Source organism: Pongo abelii, chromosome 20, assembly GCF_028885655.2.
Source record: "Pongo abelii isolate AG06213 chromosome 20, NHGRI_mPonAbe1-v2.0_pri, whole genome shotgun sequence".
In the NCBI taxonomy this organism is placed as follows: Eukaryota; Metazoa; Chordata; class Mammalia; order Primates; family Hominidae; genus Pongo; species Pongo abelii.
This window is the reverse complement of record NC_072005.2, coordinates 60,359,770-60,384,840: the sequence shown is the minus strand read 5'-3', so window position 1 is coordinate 60,384,840 and position 25,071 is coordinate 60,359,770. Positions and strand designations below refer to the sequence as shown.

Sequence of the window (25,071 nt, the reverse complement as noted above, 5' to 3'; positions counted from 1 at the left end):
CAGTACCCTCAGGGTAGAGGCCAAGCTACTCTGCTGAGCATCTAAGTCTCTCCACCTTGTTCATAAGACAGCCCACCCCAACCCCTCTCACGATTCCTGTGTCTCACTCTGAACACCAGTGTTCACATTTCCTCGCTCACAGGTTCTTCATGTTTTTCCTCTTGTTTCTGTCCAGGCTCTCCCACCCAGCTGGAACGCCCTTGACTTTCTCCACTTTCTCTGACTCTTATTCACCTTTAAGACTCAAGTTCGTCATCTTCTTCAGAAGGCTTTCCTGAACCAATCCCCCTTCCCCCCACATTTTTTATTTTATTTATTTATTTATTTATTTTTTTTGAGATGGAGTCTCGCTCTGTCGCCCAGGCTGGAGTGCAGTGGCGAGATCCCGGCTCACTGTAACCTCCAACTCCCAGGTTCAAGCAATTCTCCTGCCTCAGCCTCCCGAGTAGCTGGGATTACAGGCGCCCACCACCACACCCAGCTAATTTTTGTATTTTTAGTAGAGATGGGGTTCATCATGTTGGCCAGGCTGGCCTTGAACTCCTGACCTCAGGTGATCCACCCGCCTTGGCATCCCAAAGTGCTGGGATTACAGGCGTGAGCCACCGTGCCCGGCCAGAAAACACAATTTAGAATATACATATTGTTAAAGGTTGAATGTTCACACACACACACACACACACACACACACTATATATATGTATATAGGACCCTAACCCCCAGTACCTCAGAATGTGACCTCATTTGGAGATAGGGCCTTTACAGAGGTAATCAAGTTAAAATAAGGTCATTGGGGTAAATCCTAATCGAATATGACGGGAATCATGTGTAAAGGGGAAATCTGGGTGGGGTGCAGTGGCTCACGCCTGTAATTCCAGCACTTTGGGAGGCCGAGGCAGGTGGATCACTTGAGATCAAGAGTTCGAGACCAGCCTGATTAACATGGAAAACTCCATCTCTTCTAAAAAATATATATATATAAAATATATATATATGTATATACAAAAATTAGCTGGGCATGGTGGCTCATGCCTGTAATCTCAGCTACTTGGGAGGCTGAGGCAGAAGAATCACTTGAACCCAGGAGGCGGAGGTTGCGGTGAGCCAAGATTGCACCACTACACTCCAGCCTGGGAGACAGAGCAAGACTCCGTCTCAAAATAAAAATAAAAATAAAAAATACATTGTGTTTTCCACACTCTCAACCATCGTGTATGGGTTCGTTTTCACGTGACTTCTGGGCTCAAAAGTGGTATGTTTCTGGAGGGTACCCCAGAATGCATAATCATGTCACAAATAGACTCCAAACCAAAGTTGTTAAATTTCCAAACCTTTAATCCCAAATCAGATCACAGCCAGGTCAGACCCTTCCCTATCTCCCCCAACCCCACCCTGAGCTACAGATGAGTTGTATAAAGTCTCTCCGGGCAAGTGAATCGATCCAGACCTGGGAAATGAAGGGGCCCCCAACTCTCACCCAAGACCCCCTGACCTCATCCCCCCACCCCACACCCCAGCTACCCCATCAGGTCCCCGCCAGTCTTCCCTGGGGACCCTCGTTTGCAAAGAGCCTCTTCCCATCCCACCCCCAAGCAACCCACATACAGCCACCGAGAAAAACGTATTTACAGAGGGAGAAAGCATAAGGGGACAGGAGGCAGGTGTGTAAAAAAACATGGGCCCCCGAGCAGGGAGAACACAGTTTCTCTAGGAGATGGGGCAAAAAGATCTTGGGGGTACAATGGAGAAGGTCAAAGGGCTTGGTGGTTGCTTAGAGAAGTCTCACGTGTGGCTCTAGGTGGCCCGGTGTCCCCGCTTGGGACAGAGGGACCCCCAGGGCCGGGAAGGCAGTGTGAGGAGCAGAAAGCAGCCGGCCCCCAACAGCAGGATCAGGCCGGCCCCCACGCCGCAGCCCAGGGACCAGGAGTACTCGTAGGTGAGGCGTGGGGCTGGGGGAGGCTCCGGGCTGACTCTCTGCAGCAGGGCCCTCACGGAATGCCGGAACACCTCCAGGCTCACCAAGAGCAGCAGGCCTGCAGGAGAGAGGACAGCGTGCAGTCAGACCCCCGCGACCCCAGCTGTGTCTGAACATCTCCACCATCCACTCCCAGCCTTCCCGCCCACCCTGGCACCTTCCCACGCGTGCACTCAACAAATACTTACTAAACACCTACTATATAGCAGGCAGCATTTGGGAAGCTGGAAATAAAGAAAAAAAAAAAAAACAAGACACAGACTCATAGAGACAGAAAGTAGAAGGGTGGCTGCCAAGGGCCGGAGGGAAGAGGAAAAAGGGGAGTTGGTGTTTAACAGGTATAGAATTTCAGCTGGGGAAGACGAAAATCGCTCTGAAGGTGGATGGGGGTGATGGTTGCATAACAATGTAACGGAATTGGTGCCACAGAACTGTACGCTGGAAAATGATTAAAAGGCGGATATAGAATCACAGCTAGACGGGAGAAACGCGTTCTGGTGTTCGCAGCACTGTAGGGTGAATATGGTTCATTAGATTTTTTTTTTTTTTTTTGAGACGGAGTCTTGCTCTGTCGCCCAGGCTGGAGTGCAGTGGTGCGATCTCAGCTCATTGCAAACTCTGCCTCCTAATTCTCCTGCCTCAGTCTCCTGAGTAGCTGGGGTTCAAGCGACTCTCCTGCCTCAGCCTCCTGAGTAGCTGGGATTATAGACGTGCGCCACCATGCCTGGCTAATTTTTGTGTGTATATATATATATACACACACACACACACACATATACACATATATACATATATATACACACACATATATACATTTTTTTTTTTTAGTAGAGACGGGGTTTCACCATGTTGGCCAGGCTAGTCTTGAACTCCTGACCTCAAGTGGTCCACCCACCTCGGCCTCCCAAAGTGCTGAGATTACAGGTGAGAACCACCGTGCCTGGCTGTGTGTTTTCAAAGAGCTAGAGGAGAGGATTTTGAAATGGTCACAACATGAAGAAATGATCAAGTTTGAAGTGGTGGATAGGCTAATTGCCCTGATTTGATCATTATGCATTGTTTACATGCATCAAACCATCCTTCTGTTTCACACAGATATGTACAAGTACTACATATCAACTAAAAATAAAAGAGGAGGCTGGGTGCTGTGGCTCACACCCGTGATCCAAGTGCTTTGGGAAGCCAAGGACAGAGGATTGCCTGAGGCCAGGAGTTTGAGACCAGCCTGGGCAACATAGCAAGACTTCATCTCTACAAAAAAAATTTAAAAAAATTAGCCAGGTGTGGTGGTGCACGCCTGTAGTCCCAGCTACTCAGGAGGCTGAGGTGGGAGGATCACTTGAGCCCAGGAGGATGAGGCAGCAGTGAACTGTGATCACACCAGTACACTCCAGCCTGGACAACACAGCAAGATCCCAATTCTTAAAAATATATAAATAAATAAAAATTAAAAATAAAAGGGGGAAATGGTTAAAATTATACATTTTATGTTTAGCACATTTTCCCACAATTTTTTTTTCTTAAAGCAAACGCACGAATCAGAAAACAAAAAATTCAAATTAAGACTCCATTAGGGGCCAGGCACGCCTATAATCCCAGCACTTTGGGAGACTGAAGCGATTGGATCACTTGAGGCCAGGAGTTCGAGACTGGCCTGGCCAACAAGGTGAAATCCCATCTCTACTAAAAATGCAAAAATTGGGCCGGGCACAGTGACTCACACCTGTAATCCCAGCACTTTGGGAGGCCGAGGTGGGCGGATCACCTAAGGTCAGGAGTTCAAGACCAGCCTGACCAACATGAAGAAACCCCATCTCTACTACAAAATTAGCCAGGCATGGTAGCGCATGCCTGTAATCCCAGCTACTCAGGAGGCTGAGGCAGGAGAATTGCTTGAACCTGGGAGGCGGAGGTTGTGGTGAGCCGAGATCACGCCATTGCACTCGAGCCTGGGCAACAACAACAACAACAAAAAATAGTCTCCTTGGAAGTTTTTTAAAAGAGTGATAGAGGGGGAGGGGTCACAAAATGAAGATAAAGTCATATTGCAATGCAATTTTTTATTTTTTGAGACAGAGTTTCGCTCTTACACCCAGGCTGGAGTGCAGTGGCAATCTCGGCTCACTGCAACCTCCACCTTCTGGTTTCAAGTGAGTCTCCTGCCTCAGCCTCCCAAGTAGCTGGGATTACAGGCTGATTTTTTTTAAAAAAAAGAAGAAAAAGAAAGAACATGATAGAGAAGGACCCTACCCTCGTGGAGCTTATATATTACTTGGAGATAGACAGTACACAAATAAACCAAAGTTTGCAAAACTCAAATGCCTGCAGGGGGCATGAGAAAGTGTAAACACAGGGTGGCAAGTAAGGTGGACATGATGGCAGAAGCCAGCTGCAGCCGCTCAACAGCATGATCTCAGCTCATTGCAGCTTCCGCCTCCCAGGTTCAAGTGATTCTCATGCTCAGCCTCCTGAGTACCTGGGACTACAGGTGTGCTCCACCACGCCTGGCTAATTTTTTTTTTTTTTTTTTTGAGATGGAGTCTCACTCTGTTGCCCAGGCTAAAGTGCAGTGATGTGATCTTGGCTCACTGCAACCTCTACCTCCCCGGTTCAAGTGATTCTCCTGCCTCAGCCTCCCGAGTAGCTGGGATTACAGACACACGCCACCACGCCTGGCTAATTTTTGTGTTTTTAGTAGAGACGGGGTTTCACCATGTTGGCGAGGCTGGTCTCGAACTTCTGACCTTGTGATCCACCTGCCTCGGCCTCCCAAAGTGCTGGGATTACAGATGTGAGCCACTGCTCCTGGCAATTTTTGTATTTTTAGTAGAGTCATGGTTTCACCATGTTGGCCAGGCTGGTCTAGAACCCCTGACCTCAAGTGATCCACTCACCTTGGCCTCCCATAGTGCTGGGATTATAGGGGTGAACCGCCACACCCGGCCCATAATTACTTAAATGATTATTATTTTTATGGGAATTCTCTCAACCTCTAAACGTCAACTTGGAGAAATCTTTACACACTGCCTGGCAAACAAAGCACATCTCCTGGCCATCGAGGGCCTGCAGGCTGCCAGGTTGCAATGTCCAAAATAAGCAAATGAGGAGACAAGATAATCTCAGAGGGTGTTGCATGAGAGGAAGGAAATAGAAACAGAGAGAGTGGCACCCAGGGGTGGAGCAGGGACTTTGGATGGTGTCGAGAAAAGCCATTTGAGCTGGGACCTGAAGGATGAAAAGAAGTCAGTCATGCTCAAAACGAAGCAACAGCTGTTCCAAGCAGAAGGAGGGGCTGACGCGAAGGCCCTGTGTAGGACGTAGCACAGAGTGTTTGGAGAAAAGAGAAAAGCTGAGTGTGGTGGGAGCAAGGAGAGTTGGGGTTGGGGAGAGAGGCGGTAATGGAACTGCAGAGGCGGGCAGGGGCTGGGTCACACAGGACCGTCTGAGAGTCACGCATGAGTCATGGATCCCAGCCGCCTTCTCTCCAGACCCTGGAGTCCTGCCCCAATCCCAGTTCCTGACCCTGCTTCCTCCCTGCACCCCAGCCCCACTGTGGTGTTTTTTTCTGTTTGTTTGTTTACTGTTTTTGGTTTCATTTTGAGTTGGAATCTCACTCTGTCATCCAGGCTGGAGTGCAATGGTGCAGTCTCGGCTTACTGCAGCCTCTACCTCTTGGGTTCAAGAGACTCTCCTGCCTCAGCCTCCCGAGTAGCTGGGACTACAGGCTCGCGCCACCACGCCTGGCTCATTTTTGTATTTTTAGTAGAGATGGGGTTTCACCATGTTGGCCAGGCTGGTCTCAAACTCCCGACCTCAGTTGATCTATCCACTTCCCAAAGTGCTGGGATTACAGGCCTGAGCCACCGTGCCCAGCCATTCACTGCGGTTTTGATTCGGGGGCTGGAGAATGCAGCCTGGATGCTGTGATTTAAAAGCCCCTTCTTTGTGCCACGCAGCCCAACATTACAGAACGGGAGGTGGAAAAGCATTTAAACAAGGGCTCCCCTTCATTCTTTTCCTAATTCATTCTTTTTTTTTCTTTTCTTTTTTTTTAGTGACAAGGTCTCAGCCACCCAGGCTGGAGTGCAGTGGCGCAATCATAGCTCACTGCAACCTTGACCTCTCAGGCTCAAGCCCTCCTCCCGCCTCAGCCTCCTGAGTAGCTGGGACTATAGTTGCAAGCCACCATGGCTAATTATTTCATTTTATTTTGTAGAGACGGGATCTTTCTACATTGCTCCGGGCTGGTCTCAAACTCCTGGCCTCAAACAATCCTCCTGCCTCAGCCTCCCAAAATGTTGGGACTCCAAGTGTGAGCTACCACAGCAGACCTGATTCATGCGTTCTTTGATTCATTCAACAGATGTTCATTGAGTTCCTATTACAAAATACATATAATATGATACATAAATGATACTACAACTAAGTCCCTGTCCTTCTGGAGTTTCATCCAAGAAGGAGAGATGGACAATTATCAGTTAAATGCATTGTTGAGGGCTGAGTTGTGTCCTCCACAAAAAGTTCATGTTTTGGGGTCCTGACCCCAAGTACCTCAGAACGTGACTGTATTTGGATATAGACTTCTTAAAGAGATAATTAAGTTAAGGCTGGGTGCAGTGGCTCACGCCTGTCATTCCAGCACTTTGGGAGGCCAAGACGAGCAGATCACAGGTGTTCAAGACCAGCCTGACCAACATGGTGAAACCCCGTCCCTACTAAAAATACAAAAATTAGCCAGGCGTGGTGGTGCATGCGTGTAATCCCAGCTACTCGGGAGGCTGAGGCAAGAGAATCGCTTGAATCCTGGAGGCAGAGCCTGTGGCGAGCTGAGATCTAACCACTGCACTTCAGCCTGGGCAACAGAGTGAGACTCTGTCTCAAAAAACAAAACAAAACAAACACACACACACAAAAACAGATAATTAAGTTAAAGCGAGGTCATCAGAAGGAACCCTAATCCAATGTGACTGGTGTCCGTATGAGATAAAAAAAATTTCAGGCAGGAGGATCTCTTGAGGCCGGAAATTCAAGATCAGCCTGGGCAACATAGTGAGACCCTGTCTCTACAAAAAAAAATAATAAAATAAAATAACAAAATAAAAAAAGAAGGCCGGGCACAGTGGCTCACGGCTGTAATCCCAATACTCTGGGAGGCAGAGGTGGGCAGATCACCTGAGGCCAGGAGTTCGAGACCAGCCTGGCCAACATAGAGAAACCCCCTCTCTACTAAAAAATACAAAAATTAGCTGGGTGTCATGGCGGGTGCCTGTAATCCCAGCTACTCGGGAGGCTGAGGCAGGAGAATCACTTGAACCTGGGAGGGGGAGGTTGCAGTGAGCAGAGATCACACCACTGCACTCCAATCTGGGTAACAGAGCCAGACTCAACAAAAAAAAAAAAAGAGAGAAGGAACTGGGGACACAGACCAGTACAGACGGAAGAACACGTGAAGATACATGGATAAGTTGGCCATTTACAAGACAAGAAGAGAAGCCGTGGAGAAAACCTCCCTGTCGACGCGTTGGTCTTAGACTTCCAGCCTCCAGAACGGCGAGGAAATCAATCTCTGTTGTACCACAGCCACCCAGGCTGTGGTACTTTCTTATGGTAGCCCTGGCAAACGAATATGGGCATAAATAAATAGAGAATTTCAGGTAGTGATCAATTCTGTGAAGAAAAATAAAGCAGGTAAGGTCCCAGCTGGAAATGAGTCTTCTTTCTTTCTTATTTATTTATTTATTTATTTTTGAGACAGAGTCTTGCTCTGTCACCCAGGATGGAGTGCAGTGGTGCGATCTCAGCTCACTCCTACCTCCAGCTCCCGGGTTCAAATGATCCTCCCACCTCAGCCTCCTGAGTTGCTGGGATGACAGGCACCCACACCACGCCCAGCTAATTTTTGTATTTTTAGTAGAGACAGGGTTTCACCATGTTGGTCAGGCTGGTCTCAAACTCCTGGCCTTAAGTGATCTGCCAGCCTTGGCTCCCAAAGTTCTGGGATAACAGGAGTGAGCCACCGCGCCTGGTTTATTTTATCTTATTTTATTTTATTTTAAGATGGAGTCTTACTCTGTGGCCCAGGCTGGAGTGCAGTGGCACGATCTTGGCTCATTGCAATCTCCACCTCTTGGGTTCAGGTGATTCCCCTGCCTCAGCCTCCTTAGTAGCTGGGACTACAGGCATGCACGACCACACCCACCTAATTTTTTATATTTTAGTAAAAATGGGGTTTCACCACGTTGGCCAGGCTGGTCTCGAACTCCTGATCTTGCGATCTGGCTGCCTCAGCCTCCCAAAGTGCTGGGATTACAGGCATGAACCACCGTGCCAGGCCAGTTTATTTTATTTTTAAATTTTTATCTATTTTTTTTTTTTTGAGATCAGGTTATGAGACTAGCTAGTTTTTGTATTTTTGGTAGAGATGGGGTTTCACTATGTTACCCAGGCTGGTCTCGAACTCCTGGGGCTCAAGTGATCACCTACCTCGCCCTCCCAAAGTTCTGGGATTACAGGCGTGAGACACCACGCCCTGCTCTTTTATTTATTTATTTATTTATTTTTAACATTTTCTTGGATATCAAATGAGTCCCCTTTAGACACGATGGTCAGTGCTGGTCTCTCTGAGGTGGTGACATTTAAACAATACTTAACACTTAACAGGCACTTAAACAATACGAGGAAATGAGACATGTGAAGCGCCGGCAGAAAAACACTCCAGGCTGAGGAGGCAGCCGGCAAAACACGCTGAGGGAGGAATGAGCTTAGAGCGTCTGGGGAACAGCAGAGGCCGGCATGGCCGGAGCAGGGAGAGCAGATGGCAGGAGACGGAGTCACAGGGCGCCGGGGGTCAGCCCACACGAGGCCTCGGCCACCACGTTATTCTAGTAGTAGGAATTTAAGTGGCTTTTATTCTGGGGAGAATCCATGATCCGACTTATGATATAAAAGTATCACTTAGGGGCCAGGCCTGGTGGCTCACACCTGTAATCCCAACACTTTGGGAGGCTGAGGCGGGCAGATCACCTGAGGTCATCAGGAGTTCGAGACTAGCCTGGCCAACATGGAGAAAGCCCACCTCTACTAAAAATACAAAAAAACAAAAAACAAAAAACAAAATTAACCAGGCGTGGTGGCGCATGCCTGTAATCCCAGCTCGGGAGGCTGAGGCAGGAATACTTGCTTGAACCCAGGAGTCAGAAGTTTCAGTGAGTCGAGATCGTGCCATTGCACTCCAGCCTGGGCAACAAGAGCGAAACTCCATCTCAAAAAAAAAAAAAAAAAAGTATCACTTGGCCGGGTGCAGTGGCTCATGCCTATCATCCCAATACTTTGGGAGGCCAAAGCGAGAGGATTGCTTGAGTCCAGGAATTCAAGATTAGCCTGGGCAACATAGTAAGACCTCGTCTCTGCAAATAATTTTAAAAATTAGCCCAGAGTGGTGGCGTGTGCCTGTGGTCCCAGCTACTCGAGGATGAGGTTGGGAGGATTGCTTGAGCCCAGGAGGTTGAGGCTGCAGTGAGCTGTGATTGTGCCACTGTACATCAGCCTGGGCGACAGAGCCAGACCCTGTCCTAAAAATTTTTAAATTAAAAAAATAGAAGTATCACTCTAGCTGCTCTGTGGAGAATGGGCTTGAGGAGGTTAAAAGGAGAAGCATAGAGAAGAGTTAGGAGGCCATAGAAGTTACCTCAGGGAAATATAGCCGTGGCTTGGATTAGTGTTACGGTGAAATGGAGGGAAGTGTTTGCATTCAAAATATGTTTTGGAAGCAGTGCCAATAGAATTTGCTGGTGGATGGCTAGGCAGGGTGGCTCATGCGTGTAATCCTAGCACTTTGGGAGGCCAAGGCAGGTGGATCACCTGAGGTCAGGAGTTCGAGACCAGCCTGGCCAACATGGAGAAACCCCATCTCTATTAAAAATACAAAACTTAGCCGGGTGTGGTGGCAGGCACATGTAATCCCAGCTACTTCCGAGGCTGAGGCAGGAGAATCGCTGGAACCCGGGAGGCAGAGGTTACAGTGAGCCGAGATCGCACCGCTGCACTCCGGCCTGGGTGACAGAGCAAAACTCTGTCTCAAAAATAAAAAATAAATAAAATAAATAAAAAGGCATGCGGGTCTGGCTCCTGCGGCTTCTCCAGCCTCCTCTCAAGCTGCTCCTCCCACACTCTCGCAGCGTGGAGCAGGACTTTCAATGCACCAGATTTGTTCAGGCTTGAAGACCTTTATGCTGCTTGGAATAATTTTCCGCCTCCCCCTCCCTGAGCCTGCCTTAGACGTCCTGATTCTTCACATCTCTGTATGAATGACATGTTTTGAAGGGATGCCTTCACTAACCACTGCCACCTAAATCTACAGTGGGTCTCCCGTCATACATTTTTCTCATACTCTGTACTTTTTATCTATAGCATTCATCACAGTTGGTAGTTATGAATGTATATTGATTTATATGACTTATGTCTCTTTAGCTCATTTCTGTCTCTCTCACTGCACTATAAATCCACGAGGGCAGCAGACTTCTCTGTCTCATACCTCTAAAACATAGAACAACAGCTGATATATGTATTATAAGGAGAGAAACAAGACAACCTGAACACGTCCCTTTATCTAGGGAGACCTCAAAATCCCAACCCGCCCCAGTCCCTGACACGCAATCTAACCACAGTAATTACAACATCAAATCCTCCTTCACTCTCAATTGGTTGTACAATCTGCAGAACACTTTTGTGCTCAAGACTTTCATAAAACACTTTTATATCAACAGCTTCCTGTGCACCCCCAGGAGTAATGCAGGTGTGAGTTCAATAACAACACCAGCACCAAATTCCTACCAAGCTACAAATTCCGTAAGAACAAACATCGTCTTTATCTGATTCATTGTTGAGTCCTCAGCGGCTCCCAGCACAGCATCTAGGACTCACTGGATATTAAAGAAATACTTGTTAAATGAATGGACAAGTAAAAAAAAAAAAGGAGAAATGGATGATTGGAGGGAGAGAGGAAGGGAAAGAGGGTGGAAAAGAAAGAAAAGAGAGAGGGGCGGGGCTTGGTGGCTCACACCTATAATCCCAGCACTTTTGGGAGGCCGAGGTGGGCAGATCACTTGAGCTCAGGAGTTGGAGACCAGCCTGGGCAACACAGTGAAACCCTATGTCTACAAAAAAAAAAAACGAAAATTAGCCGGGCTTGGTGGCGTGCGCCTGTATTCCCAGCTACTCAGGAGGCTGAAAGGTAGGGAGGACAATCACTTGAGCCTTGGAAGTCGAAGTTGCAGTGAGATGAGATCGCGCCACTGCACTCGAGCCTGGATGAGAGAGCGAGACCCTGTCTCAAAAACAAAAAGAAAAAAGAGAGAGAGATAGAGAGAGAAAGAGAGATAGGGAAAGAGAGAGAGGGGAAGGAAGGGGAGAGAGGGAGGAAACTGATCAATCAACGGAAGGATAAATGGATGAATGGATAAGATGGACACAATATTAACAGATACCTGGATGAGTGAGTTCATGGCTATAAGGAGATTTAAGCTCAGAGTTAGAAAAAGTTTTGCCCCAATTACACGGCTGTTAAGAAGTTGGGACTCCAACCTAGATCTTTCTGATTCCCTGTTAATGTCACAGGGCCAGTGACATTAATGTCACATTAATGCAGTGACATCTTTTGCACCGGTCTCCCTGTCTCTCTCCACACTCCTGTCACACTGGCTTTCTTTCAAGATCTGCAATGCAGCAAACTCTCCCAGCTTGTCTATCCATACTTTGACATCTTCAATGTCACCTCCCCAGACAGGCCCTCTCTAACTCCCTGAGGATGGAACGATGAAAAAGATAAAGATGATGTCTGTTTTCATGGAATTTGTAGCTTGGTAGGAATTTGGTGCTGGCATTATTATTAAACTCATACCTGCATTACCCCTGGGGGTGCACAGGAAGGTGTTGATATAAAAGTGTTTTATGAAAGTCTTGGCTGGGCGCGGTGGCTCACGCCTGTATTCCCAGCACTTTGGGAGGCTGAGGTGGGCAGAGCACTTGAGGTCAGGGGTTGGAGACCAGCCTGGCCAACATGGTGAAACCCTGTCTCTACTAAAAATACAAAAATTAGCCAGGCATGGTGGCACACACCTGTAATCCTAGCTACTTGGGAGGCTGAGGCAGGAGAATTGCTTGAACCTGAGAGGCAGAGGTTGCAGTGAGCTGAGATTGCACCACTGCACTCCAGCCTGGGCAACAAGAGCGAAACTCTGTCTCAAAAAAAAGAAAAAAAAAAGAAAAGAAAAGGAAACATTTGATCCAAGAAGAAAACCAAGGCCCAGAAAATAAAAGGAATCTTCCCAAGGCCACACAGTGATTCAGGGCACAGCTTGGGCTGGAACCTAGAGGCAGAGGTTGCAGTGAGCTGAAATCGTGCCACTGCACTCCAGTCTAGGCAACAGAGTGAGACTCCATCTCAAAAAAGAAAGAAAGAAAGAAAACCGAGTTTAAAATCCCACCTCTGCCATCACACCATCATTGATTGTGTGTCCATGAGTAATTCATCTGACTTCTCTGAGCCTCAATTTCCTCATTTATAAAATGGGGGAGGCTGGGTGTGGTGGCTCACGCCTATAATCCCAGCACTTTGGGAGGCCAAGACAGGCAGATCACTTGACGTCAGGAGTTCGAGACCAGCCTGGCTGATATGGTGAAACCCTGTCTCTACTGAAAAATACAAAAATTTGCCAGGCGTGGTGGTGCCTGCTTGTAATCCCAGCTACTTGGGAAACTGAGGCAGAAGAATCACATGAACCCAGCAGGTGGAGGTTGCAGTGAGCCGAGATCATGCCATTGCACTCCAGCCTGGGCGACAAAGGGAGACTCTGTCTCAAAAATAAATAAATAAATAAAATGGGGGATAGTAAGCCCTGCCTACTAGAGCTGTTGTAAGGATTTGAACTGGAAGTACAATAAACTGAAGTGTTGTTTATTACTGAGGGCTACATTTCATAAGATGCAGCGTTTTATTTAGACGTTCAGCTCCAAGAATGCAATAGTCCTTGCAGACCTCAAGTCTCAAATCTAAAAGAGCATTTAGAGACCATCAAATTCTGAGCCAACAATAGGGCTTGGAACTCTTCCACCTTTGAGCCTACTACAGCCCCTGGGCTTCCCTGACCTCTCAACACACTATAATGCTTAAAACATCTCAGCATGAAACAGTGTTTGGGGTCTCCATGTCCAAACCTTTAAAAGTGTTTGGACAGCTTCCAATTCCCAGCCAACAACAGGGCTTAGAACTCTCCAATTTTTGAGACCTCTATAGTCCTTGAGCTTTCTCTAATGCCTGGAACAGTGATTGGAAATCCCATCTCCCAGCATGCAACAATTCTTGGAGATCCCAGGTCCAAATCTAAAACAATGTTTGGACACCCTCCAATCCTTAGCCCGGTTGTTGGGGTTCTCCCATCTTTGAACCACGACAACTCTTGGGCTTCCCGTCAACTCCAAGCATGCAACAGGGCTTGGAGATCCCACCTTCCAGCATGCAACGGTGTGTGGAGATCCTACTCCCAGCATGCAACAGTGCATGGAGACCCTACTCCCAGCATGCAACAGTGCATAGAGACCCCATCTCCCAGCATGCAACAGTGCCTGGAGATCCTCCCAGCATGCAATGTCCTCAGCCTCCAGGCTCTGAACCCTCACCTGAGAGGCCAAAGCAGATGGCTCCAACTCGGAGCAGGAACTCTGCACCTTTACTGAGCACCATGATGATACAGAGGCACCCCAAGGCCATGACTGCCAGGCCCAGCACTGCTATCACCGCAGCTGCCAGATTCACCTCTGCCAGGAGGAGAGAGGAAAGAAGCAGAGAACATGGGATGTAGGGAATGAGGAAGATTCCCCCGTAGGAACCCGGAACCAGGAAGATGTAAGATTCAGGACGAGAGAAGAATTTTCAAGTAGAGTATCATCCAGCCCAACATTTTACTTACACTGTTGAAGGAATTAAGACTCAGAAAGCGTCAGTTATTTCTCTAAAGTCACTGAGCAAAGGGAGGAGAGGGCCAGGATTAGAAAGAGTTGAGAATTACCAGCTATTACTTAGGATCTGGTTACCACTGGTTTACAGGTGAGGAAGCTGAGGCAGTGGGGTGTATGGGAGACGATGGCAAAGGCAGGGTGCTACAGTGGAATGATCCAGGTTGGAAATCTCCCCAACTACTTCCTACGTGGAAGATTCTGGTAGGATTTTCCAGATTCCAGTAGGAATTTAGGCTGAACCCTTCTCAGCCTAAATTTCCTCCTGTGGACCAGGTGCGGTGGCTCACACCTATAATCCCAGCACTTTGGGAGGCCAAGGTGGGTGGATCACTTGAGGTCAGGAGAGTTCAAGACCAGCCTGGCCAACATGCTGAAACCTGTCTCTACTAAAAAATACAAAAATTAGCCCAGCGTGGTGGCGGGCACCTGTAATCCTAGCTACTAGGGAGGCTAAGGCAGGAGAATCGCTTGAACCCAGGAGGTGGAGGTTGCAGTGAGCTGAAATCACGCCACTGCACTCCAGCCTGGGTGAAAGACCGAGACTCCATCTCAAAAATAAAATAAAATAAAATGAAATAAAATAAAATACAAATAAATAAATACAAATACAAAATGAATAAAAAGAAAGGGCAAAGTGTTTAGAGCAGCACTGTCCAGTACATTCACTACTAGCCAGAAGTGGCCTCCATGCTAAATCAATTTAAATTAAACACAATTAGAAACTCAGTTCTGCGTCACACTAGCAACATTCCAAGTGTGCTGGAGCCACGGCTGCCATATGGGTCAGCAGAGAAACAGAGTATTTCCATCTTCTGAGAAGATTCTCTTTTTTTTTTTTTTTTTTGAGATGGAGTCTTGCTCTGTGGCGCAGGCTGGGGTGCAGTGGTGCAATCTCAGCTCACTGCAACCTCCGCCTCCCCGGGTTCAAGCGATTCTCCTGCCTCAACCTTCCATGTATCTGGGATTTTAGGCACCCACCACCATGCCCAACCAATTATTATTTTTTTTTATGATTATTATTTTTTTGAGACGGAGTCTCCCTCTGTCACCCAGGCTGGAGTGCAGTGGCACGATCTCGGCTCACTGCAAGCTCTGCCTCCTGGGTTCACGCCATTCTCCTGCCTCAGCCTCCCGAGTAGCTGGGACTACAGGCGTCCACCACCACACCTGGCTAATTTTTTGTATTTTTAGTAGAGATGGGGTTTCACCATGTTGAGTGGGATGGTCTCAATCTCCTGACCTCGTGATCCACCCGCCTCGGCCTCCCAAAGTGCTGGGATTACAAGCGTAAGCCACCACACCCAGCTAATTTTTGTATTTTTAGTAGGGACGGGGTTTCACCGTGTTAGCCAGGATGGTCTCGATCTCCTGACCTCGTGATCTGCCTGCCTCGGCCTCCCAAAGTGCTGGGATGACACGTGTGAGCCACGGTGCCCAGCCACTAATTTTTGTCTTTTTAGTAGAGAGGGGGTTTCACCATGTTGACCAGGCTGGTCTCGAACTCCTGGCCTTAAGTAATCTGCCCGCCTCCAAAGTGCTGGGATTACTGGCGGCAGCCACCACACCTTTCCTCAGAAGATTCTTTAGTAGCGTGCTCCTTGAGAGTCAGAATTATCTGGGTCTGAATCCTGCTTCCATCTCTGCCACTTCCTGGGAAAAATAATTGTAACCATTCCTGGACTTCTGGAAGATGGAAGATAAAGTGCCCACCCTGCTTGGCTACTGCGAGGACTGGAGATCTTACAGATGGAGTGCCCAGCGCTGTGGTCAGCACGTGACGCATGCAGGTTTGTGAGATGTCCAAGTGCTACCCACAGAGAGGGGCTGCGACTTGCCCAGGGTGACAAAGAACGTGGCATAGGCAGAGATGGGGTAAGAGCTCTAGGCACAGCTAGGTGTGGTGGCTCACACCTGTCATCCCAGCACTTTGGGAGGCCGAGGAGAGGGATCACCTGAGGTCAGGAGTTCGAGACCAGCCTGGTCAACATGGTGAAACCCCGTCTCTACTAAAAATATAAAAATTAGCTGGGCATGGTGGTGGGCGCCTATAGTCTCAGCTACTCAGTAGGCTGAGGTAGGAGAATCGCTTGAACCTGGGAGGTGGAGGTTGCAGTGGGCCGAGATTGTGCCACTGTACTCCAGCCTGGGTGACAGAGCAAGACATCATCTCAAAAAAAAAAAAAAAAAAAAAAAAAAGAGTTCTCTAGATTCTCTAGAGCATCATGTCCCCATCATTAACTCTCCTGCCAGCACTCCCCAGGGGACAGACACAGAGTATAGACACAAGAACCGCCCTGAGGTAAAGCAGAGGAGGGGATAATTCTCCCTAGAACTCCTCCAGCATACTCAGCATTTCTCCCACCTGTTGCCCACCAGGGGGTGAAAAGTTCTCACCTTTCTTTGTGGTTCTCTGAAAGATGCGTGCATTCTCCTCCGTGGTGAAGAATTTAAAATAGGTGCAGTTTGCTTCTGTGGGAGCAGGAGAGAGAAAACAGACATGATGATGTGAGGTCCCTTGCATAAGCTCAGGGCTGGACAGTTAACACAGCCCACGGGAGCCTAAAACTTGGACATCAGCATCCCTGATACACAGAGGAGAAAAATGATGCCCAGAGATGTGAAAGCCACCTGTGACCACACCGCCATCTAGGAGCTGGGACTCCCACCCAGGGCTCTGAGCCCCAGACCTGTGGCCCCGAGTGCGCCATTAGCCTCTCTGGGCCTCTAGTTCTTCCTCTTTAAAATGAGATAATAATCTCTTTCCTGGCCCCTTCGTATGGGTTTATTGAGGGTCAAGTGGGATTACATATGGATAATCACTTGATTCAACAAAGGATACCAAGATACAAGTAGCAGAAGACTAACAGACTCAGAAAGGATTCCTGTCTCAGGAAGGATTCCTACCTAGAACACACAAAGAGCTCCTGCGGATTAGCAAGAAGAGAGAGAGAACCCAGTTGACAAATGGGCAAAGGGTATGAATAGTAATTCACAAAAGAGGAAGCCTGGGTAGCTCGCAAGTCCATGGAGAGATGCCCCACTTCACCAGGGATCAGAGAGAGGCAGCCGGAATCAGCAGGGAGCCACCACTTCCCATCAATTAGATTGGCCAACATTAAAAGGGTCATATCAAGCGTTTGAAAAGATAAGAGGAAACACCGTGTATGAATGGGTACTCCTAGTCTTTTGGGAAGGCACTCTGAGGTACTTTATGAAATGAAGAATGTTCATAGCCTGTGGCTTAACAATTTCATTGCAGGGTATAACTCCAGAGAAAAAAAAAAAAAAACAGGAATATATATGCAGATGTTTACAGCAGCACTGTTTATAAGTAACTTGGAGTCAGAATCAAGCCAGGTGTCCATCTAATAGGGGAACAGACAAGTAAATGACACAGACAGTCCTTGTGAAAATCTCTCCAGTACATATAGCCATAAATTAGAATAACCTAAAACAAGGTGGAGAGATTTGAGAAACACAGTGTTGATCAAAACAATAATAATATTAATATTAATTAATTTAAAAATCCAAAAATTGAGGCCAGGAAAGGTGGCTCACACCTGTAATCCCTGCACTTTGGGAGGCCGAGGCAGGATAATCACTTGAGCTCAGGAGTTTGAGACCAGCCTGGCCAACATGGTGAAACCCCGTCTGTACCAAAAATACAAAAAATCAACTGGGTGTGGCAGCACACACCTGTAATCCCAGCTACTCGGGAGGCTGAGGCAAGAGGATCCCTTCAGCCCGGGAGGCAGAGGTTGCAGTGAGCCAAGATTGTACTACTGCACTCCAGCCTGGGTGATAGAGTGAGATCCCATCTCAAAAAAAAAAAAAAAAAATCCCAAAGATCAGACAAAATCAATAGCGTGATCTCATTTATGTAAAACACACATATAAACTAACACTATATATTTTCCCAGTCAAAATACATATCTGTGAGCGTATATCAAACACATTAAAGAGATGAGCTGGAAAAGAACGAGGAAAAGGTAATATAAAACAAAGCACAGGGCAGGGTGTGCTGGCTCATGCCTGTAATCCCAACACATTGGGAGGCCAAGGCAGGCAGATCACTTGGGGTCAGGAGTTCGATACCAGCCTGGTCAATATGGTGAAACCTCATCTCTACCAAAAGTACAAAAATTAGCTGGGCATGGTGGCACGCGCCTGTAATCCCGGCTACTCAGGAGGCTGAGGCAGGAGAATCGCTTGAACCCAGGAAGCAGAGGTTGCAGTGAGCCGAGATGGCACCACTGCAATCCAGCATGGGTGACAGAGCAAGTCTACATCTCAAAAAAAAGAGAGAGAGAGAGAAATTTTAAAGTTAAGAAAGACAGAAAAAGGAAGAAAGGGAGAGAAGGAAGGAGAAATGAAGGAAGGGAGGGGAGCACTTTCTGAAGTGCATTTTAGACCCAGAAATTCCCTCAGAATTCACCTAGCCTGACCTATTCTCTTATTCTACAGATGGGGAAACTGAGGCACAGAAGGGAGAAGAGAGGTCGAGAATAACAGGAGTAAAGGCCATAGAAGAGGGACTAGGCAGTCCGTGAACGTGAAAAAATGAACTTTTCAATTTGAACAAGGATATGAAGGGACAAGAAATCAATCCCTGCGTCAGGTGAGGTGGTGTGGGCGCTCCCCAAGTACCCTGAGGGGAGGAGAAGGGGTGAGATGGGTGAGATGTCCGGCCAGGAGGAGTGGGATGTGTGAGTTCTTATGCAGCAGCAAGAGGTAAAGGATGCTGGGCTGCGTGTGGTGGCTCATGCCTGTAATCCCAGCACTTTGGGAGGCCGAGGCAGGCAGATCACCCGAGGTCAGGAGTTCGAGACCAGCCTCATCAACATGGTGAAACCCCGTCTCTACTAAAAATACAAAAATTAGCCGGATGTTATGGCACAAGCCTGTAATCCCAGCTACTTGGGAGACGGAGGCAGGAGAATTGCTTGAACCTGGGAGGCGGAGGTTGCAGTGAGCCGAGATCGTGCCATTGCACTCCAGCCGGGGCAACAAGAGCAAAACTCCATTTCAAAGAAAAAGAGGTAAAGGATGCTTCGCATCACTGAGTGAAGGGTGCAGGTGCTCTTTGAAGCAGTCATTGCGGGAAACACGGTCTACATCCACAAGGGAAGTGTGACGGCCCTTCTGGGACAATGTGGGGTGCCTGGCATCCCCTTTTGGCTACTAATAGTTTAGGACATCCCAACTCGACCACCCCAAAATATGACATATCCCATCTGGAAAAGTACAGGGTAAGGGTCACCCCCACATTCCATACTTATAGCCAAGGGAGCCAGGGATGCCTTTCGATGGGCAGTGGTGAGTGTGAGATATTTCTCCGAGATAATGAAGATTGAGAGATGTCCTCTGAGGGGTTGAGTTTGTGAGATAATGTTAATGGCCCTGCTGAAAGACTGAAGTCCTTTCTGATCAATGGAGGGGCCAGCAAGGGATATGAGGAACCCCATGCGATGTGGTGAGATGGGATGGGTCACCCCCTCCATTGCCCCAGGACCTTTGGGATCTCTTGCTGGACCAGTGAGATGTGATATAATGCAGTTGTTGAGAAGAGAGGCAACCGAGCTTCAAATTCCATCTAACTAGCCTGGGTGCATAGACTGAGCCACTGAGATTTCTGGCTTTTCATTTTTCTCTTCTCTAGAATGGGAGTGATAATAACGACTCATAGGCTGGCTATGATGATTAATGAGTTAATGTACATAAAACACTGAGATAAGAACCAGGCATTACATACGCATCTAATATTCTTATTACTGGGGCCTCCCATTTTGCAAAAGTTTGAGATCATCCTTTATGAGACCCCCGAGGGGCCAGAGACAGCCCATCTGCAGAAATAAAATGATTAAGGATAGCCCATCTGGACACCAAGTAGCTCAGACAGCCAGGGGGGCCCTAGCATCCCATTGTCCTATTGAGGGCTTGGGACATCCTATTTTGCACTCTACACATATAAGATACCACATCTGGAGAAGTGAGGGACGAGGGAAATCTCATACAGAGCCCAGAAAACTAGGCCATATTCTTTGAGGGACACTGGGATGATAGGACCTTCTTTGGAGACTGAAGAGTGCTGGAGATCTCATATGGGTGATCAAATATATGACAGCCCAAATGGGCTCTGAGGAGTGCCAGGTATTTTCCATGGGTCAGTGGAGGTAGAATGAGATTTCATCCAGTTCCCCAGGGGTATAGAATGTCCCCCTGGTATAAGTACAAGCCATGGCCTGTCGTGTCAGGGAGGTATGGGACAGCTCTCTGCCATGCCCAGGGATAAAACAGCCATGATTTGGGGAAGGAGGGAGTATGGGAATGTCTCTCGGAGAAAATGAGAAACGCTGAAATGTCCAGTCTGGGCATTTGGAGGCGAGAGGACAGGAAGTGAAGAACATTGCAGGGAAGGAACAAGGTCTGCCCTCGGGTGCTGGGAGGTGTCTGGTGAGAGCTTGGTTTGGTGGAAGCAGTAGGTGGGGAACAGGCATAGATCCTGCTTTGGGGTGGGCGTCTGTCTCCCCAGGGCTCACAGGATGGGAGCACAAGCTGTCTCCAGGCTGGGAAGAGGAAGCTGACACCAGGAACCCAGGCTGCCTCTCCATGGGCACAGGCTGCCTGTGGGCACATGCAGAGTGGGCACAGGCTGTCTCCAGGGTGCAGGCATTTCCAGAGGGTGCAGGCTGTCTGGGGTGGGCACGGGCTATCTGAGGACACCAGCTGTGTCTGGAATCACAGGCTGGGTCTGGGGACACAGGCAAGGTTTTTCTAGGGACACAGGCTCTCTCTAGAGTTATAGGCTGGTCTGGGGGGACACAGCGATGCCTAGGAACATTGGCTGTGTGGGGGCAGGGGCTTTGGGGGGTCAAAGAATGATCTGGGACCATAGCCTGGTGTGGAGGTGCAGGTTGATCTGAGGGCACAGGCTGGCGTAAGGAGGCAGGCTGGTCTGGGGGTATAGACTGGTCTAGGGGTGCATGTTAGTCTGGGGGTGGAAACTGTAGCTGGGGACACAGGCTGATCTGGGGGTACAGGATAGTCGGGGTACAGGATGGTCTTGGGGCACAGGTTGTAGGCGGGGGCACAAACTCTCTTTAGAGGTGCAGAATAGGGGTACAGACTCGTCTGAGGGGTCTCAGGTCACAGCCCGGTCTGGGGGTACAGGATGGCCTGGGGGCATAGACTCCCTGTAGGCACATTCTGGTCTTGGGGTACAGTCTGCAGCAGGAAAGCAAGCTCTAAGGCACAGGTTCTCTGGCGGTAGGCCCGTGAGGGACCTAGGCCATATCTGGGGGATCCCTCTCTCTCTCAGCAGTTTCTGAGAGCAGAGGACGATGTGGGCACTGGCGCTTACTGGGAGGCAAGCTCTGTCCTCCGGGCTCAGGCTTTCGTCCCTGGGGCGGGTTTTCTCCTCGGACACGGGCCCCTCTCCCTCCCTGTCCGTGGGACGCAAGCCCTGGGCTCGGGGCGGCGGCTGCTCACCTCCGGGCAGCTCCGCGGGGCCGCAGGTGTCCCTGTCCGCGGGCACGTCCGCCTGCCACAGCCGCTTGGTGCACACCTTCCACAGCCCCAGGTGGGCCGCTTCGCACACGGAGCTGCCGTTGGCCTTGTAGGTGTTGAGCTCCACCCAGAACTCGGTGCCCACGGACAGCACCGCCAGCGTGGCGCCCACGGCGGCCAGCAGCAGCGCCAGCTTCACCTTCCCCTCGCGCTCGGGCGTCAGCCCCGACCTGCGCTGCCCGTGCGCCCGCCGCCGGCCCGCGGCCCCCCGCCGCCGGTTTTCCTCTTGCAGGAAGAAGTTGGACCACATCATCATCTTACGGCCGGTGGGGGTCGAGAAGGGGGAGGAGGCAGAGCCGACGAGGGGCCTCGAGGGGCGGGAGCGAGGAGCGGCCTGGGGTCTTGAAGCGGGTGAGGGACTCAGTTTCCCCTGGGTATGAAAGAGGGAGAGCCGAATCCTCTCTGGAATCTCAAATGGGAAAGTCGAGATTGCTTCTGGGGTTCAGAAGAGAAAAACGATCCCCGGGGCTGGGGAAGCCTCTGGGGTTCAGAGGAGGGTCTAGGTTGCCCTCAAGAACTTGGCAAAGAAGATGGGGCCCAGAGGAAAAGCAAGGCCCCCACCCCGAGGCTTAGAGATAGAATTCGGGTTCCCAGGAGGAAGTCCCCCCAAGAGCTCCAGAGGAATGAGAACTGGTGCCCGCTGAAGCTCCCTGCAGCTCCAAGGGGCTGCTTTGGGGTCCCCGCTGGGGGGTTGACAAAAGGGAAACTGGTTTTCCTGAGAGATCTGAGCACCCCACTAGGGCTAAGAGTTTGGGGTACCCAGGAAGGGACCTGAGGTCCTCTGTGTGTTTGGAGGAGATGTGGCCGGGGTTCCCTTGGGCTCAGAGTTTGAGAAGAGAGGACTTGGGGACCCTCTGGGATTCGGAAAAGGAAGACCTGGGGTCCCGGGAAGCTCCCAAGGGGAGGTCAGAATTCAATCCAGGTCTCAAGAGAGGCGGTAGGACCCCGGCATCCACAGAAGGAGAAGAACAGAGCCCTGGCTGGGGCTCAGAAGAGTACTGGGCCTCGCTGGAATTCAGGAAAAGGGGATAGGGGTCTCCCCTGCCATTCAGAAAAGATCCGAGGTCTCTACTGAGCCTGGGAAAGGAGCCGGTGGCTGGAAGACAGAGTGGAGTCCAGAGACGGAGGCTGCCGGGCCTCCCCAAGGGCTGGGGCAGATGGGACCGGGGGGCCCTCCCGGGGCTCACACTATGGGGCTGTGGTCCGCACTGCGGCTCAGAAAACCGGGACTGAGTCCCCCTAGGGTTCAAAGGCCAACCACGACCCGAAAGAGACGCTGCGCCCCTTCGGGATCAGTCCGCCTCCCTCCCCCCGGCTCCCAGGGCCTTCCCGGTCGGGTCCGCGCCAGGCTCAGCTCCAGGCCAGGGCCCCCCCTCGGGGCTCCCACCCCCGACTCCCGAGCAGGGGCCCCTCTCGCTCTCCTGCCTCCGCCCCGCGCCGACCCCAGCTCCGCGCTGCCTCCGAAGCGTCCGGCTGTGCCCGCCACCGCCACCGGCCTGGCCTCCGCCCGCGCCCGGCCTCGTCCCCACCCGCCCACCCCCCACTCTCCACCCTCCACCCTCCACCCTCGGGGCTATTTCGGGCTTGACCCGTAAATAACACCCGCACCTGTCGCCCGGCGCCTGTTGCCATAGGGATCCCGGGTATTTTAAGGGGACGAGGAAGGGGGGAGGGAGGCCGCCCGGGGAGGAAGGGGCCGAGCCTGATGGGACTTTCATTTCACTAAGGGGCAAGAGCGGCGCCGAGAGTCCCAGCTCCCCAGTCTCCCGGGCAGCAGGAGACGGGCGGGGCAGCAAGCCTGACTGGGGTTACCAGGGAGGAGGGACGGGAGGCAGGGCCCTGGGTCTCAGGGAGGAGGGGCTGAGGCCAGGAGTCTTGGGTCCCTGAGGGAGAAGAAGCCTCGGTACCCCACTTCTGAGTGGTAGAGAAAGAGGGCCTGGGTACCCAGAATCTTGGATCTGAGACGAGAGGAACCTGGGCTCCTGAGTCTGAGGGAGGAGGGGGCTGGGGGCCTGGGCTCCTGAGTCTGAGGGAGGAGGGGGCAGAGGGCCTGGACTCCTGGGTCTGAGGGAGGAGGGGGCTGGGGGCCTGGGCTCCTGAGTCTGAGGGAGGAGGGGGCAGAGGGCCTGGACTCCTGGGTCTGAGGGAGGAGAGGCTGAGGGCCTGGACTCCTGGGTCTGAGGGAGGAGGGGGCAGAGGGCCTGGACTCCTGGGTCTGAGGGAGGAGAGGCTGAGGGCCTGGACTCCTGGGTCTGAGGGAGGAGGGGGCAGAGGGCCTGGACTCCTGGGTCTGAGGGAGGAGGGGCTGGGCCTGGGCTCCTGAGTCTGAGGGAGGAGAGGCTGGGCCTGGACTCCTGGGTCTGAGGGAGGAGGGGCTGGGCCTGGACTCCTGGGTCTGAGGGAGGAGGGGCTGGGCCTGGACTCCTGGGTCTGAGGGAGGAGGGGCTGGGCCTGGACTCCTGGGTCTGAGGGAGGAGAGGCTGGGCTCTGGACTCCTGGGTCTGAGGGAGGAGGGGCTGGGCCTGGACTCCTGGGTCTGAGGGAGGAGGAGCCGGGGGCCTGGACTCCTGGGTCTGAGGGAGGAGAGGCTGAGGGCCTGGACTCCTGGGTCTGAGGGAGGAGGGGGCAGAGGGCCTGGACTCCTGGGTCTGAGGGAGGAGGAGGGCCGGGCAGCCTGGACTCCTGGTCAAGGGGTTGGCAGACCCAGACTCCTGGGCCTGGGGAGGAGACTGGGGCCAGAACCCTGGGTCTTCAAGGATGGAAGGACTGATCGCCATGTTGGAGAAAGCGCAGGCCTCAGGGCAGGGCCGGCTGCCAGGGGCACAGAATGACAGCAGCACTCCTCTTCACAGAGTTTATTAGACAGGGCACCCCTGGGGGACCTTCCATGCAGTTTCAGCTCCCCCAGGGGCAGGGACAGAGGACAGCCGTGTGGCATGGCGGCAGGGCCTGATCTTCAACCCCTCACCCCCTACCCCTCAGCCCTTCTGTGGACGGCCCAGGTGGGACCCACCTTTCACCAACTCCTTCTTCTCCCACAGTTGGCTGCTCCAGGCAGGCCTGGTGCTGACCTGGGCAAGGCTCTGGTGCACACTGGGCCTCTGCCCACCCCCTGCTCTGGACTTTTCCGATGGAGCACGTGCTTCCCCGCAATGTGATTGTCTGTGTCTGGTTCTTCCAGCAGACTGGGGCCGGGGCCAGGCACAGGAGGAATTCACCTTGGCATCCTCAGCTCTACCCGGCACAGGGCCAGGTCACAGGCAGTCTTGGAAAATGTGCATGGGGTGACTTGAATGAATGGATGGATGAATGAGCAAAGGAATGACCAGATGGAGTGAGATGACACACAGACATCCCCGCCCCAGCCTGGGGAGGGCCCTGCTGCGTTTCCTCAATGCCCGCGTGGCCCCGTCAGAACACAGTCCCCTCTGTATTCTAATTGTCTGGACTACCTGTCCCCCTGTCCAAGGGCAGAGATGGGACAGAAGTGGCCTGAGATCACAGGGCCTGGTACT

The 25,071-nt window shown here is 51.0% G+C and overlaps 1 protein-coding gene and 1 pseudogene across 1 annotated transcript; both read right to left on the bottom strand.

Annotated features, from left to right (window-relative positions):
* Window positions 1-1,317: 1,317 nt before the first annotated feature.
* On the bottom strand, window positions 1,318-23,024 carry CACNG6 (calcium voltage-gated channel auxiliary subunit gamma 6). The gene is made up of 4 exons (XM_024237205.2): window positions 21,479-23,024; window positions 16,385-16,459; window positions 13,652-13,789; window positions 1,318-2,033 (listed from the first exon to the last, which is right to left on the bottom strand). The coding sequence occupies exons 1-4, from the start codon at window positions 21,810-21,812 to the stop codon at window positions 1,795-1,797; spliced, it is 786 nt and encodes a 261-aa protein (XP_024092973.1). The 5' UTR covers window positions 21,813-23,024; the 3' UTR covers window positions 1,318-1,794.
* An 858-nt stretch (window positions 23,025-23,882) lies between these two features.
* LOC100939281 (uncharacterized) lies at window positions 23,883-25,071 on the bottom strand (annotated as a pseudogene).

Bases quoted from the DNA above. Each gene is read 5' to 3' on its own strand.
- CACNG6 (XM_024237205.2), bottom strand. From the start codon at position 21,812: ATGATGATGTGGTCCAACTTCTTCCTGCAAGAGGAAAACCGGCGGCGG. The intron at 13,790-16,384 runs GTGAGAACTTTT...TCCTCCTGGCAG, and splicing joins TCAGAGAACCACAAAGAAAG to AGGTGAATCTGGCAGCTGCG. The intron at 2,034-13,651 runs GTGAGGGTTCAG...TCTCTCCTGCAG, and splicing joins CATCTGCTTTGGCCTCTCAG to GCCTGCTGCTCTTGGTGAGC.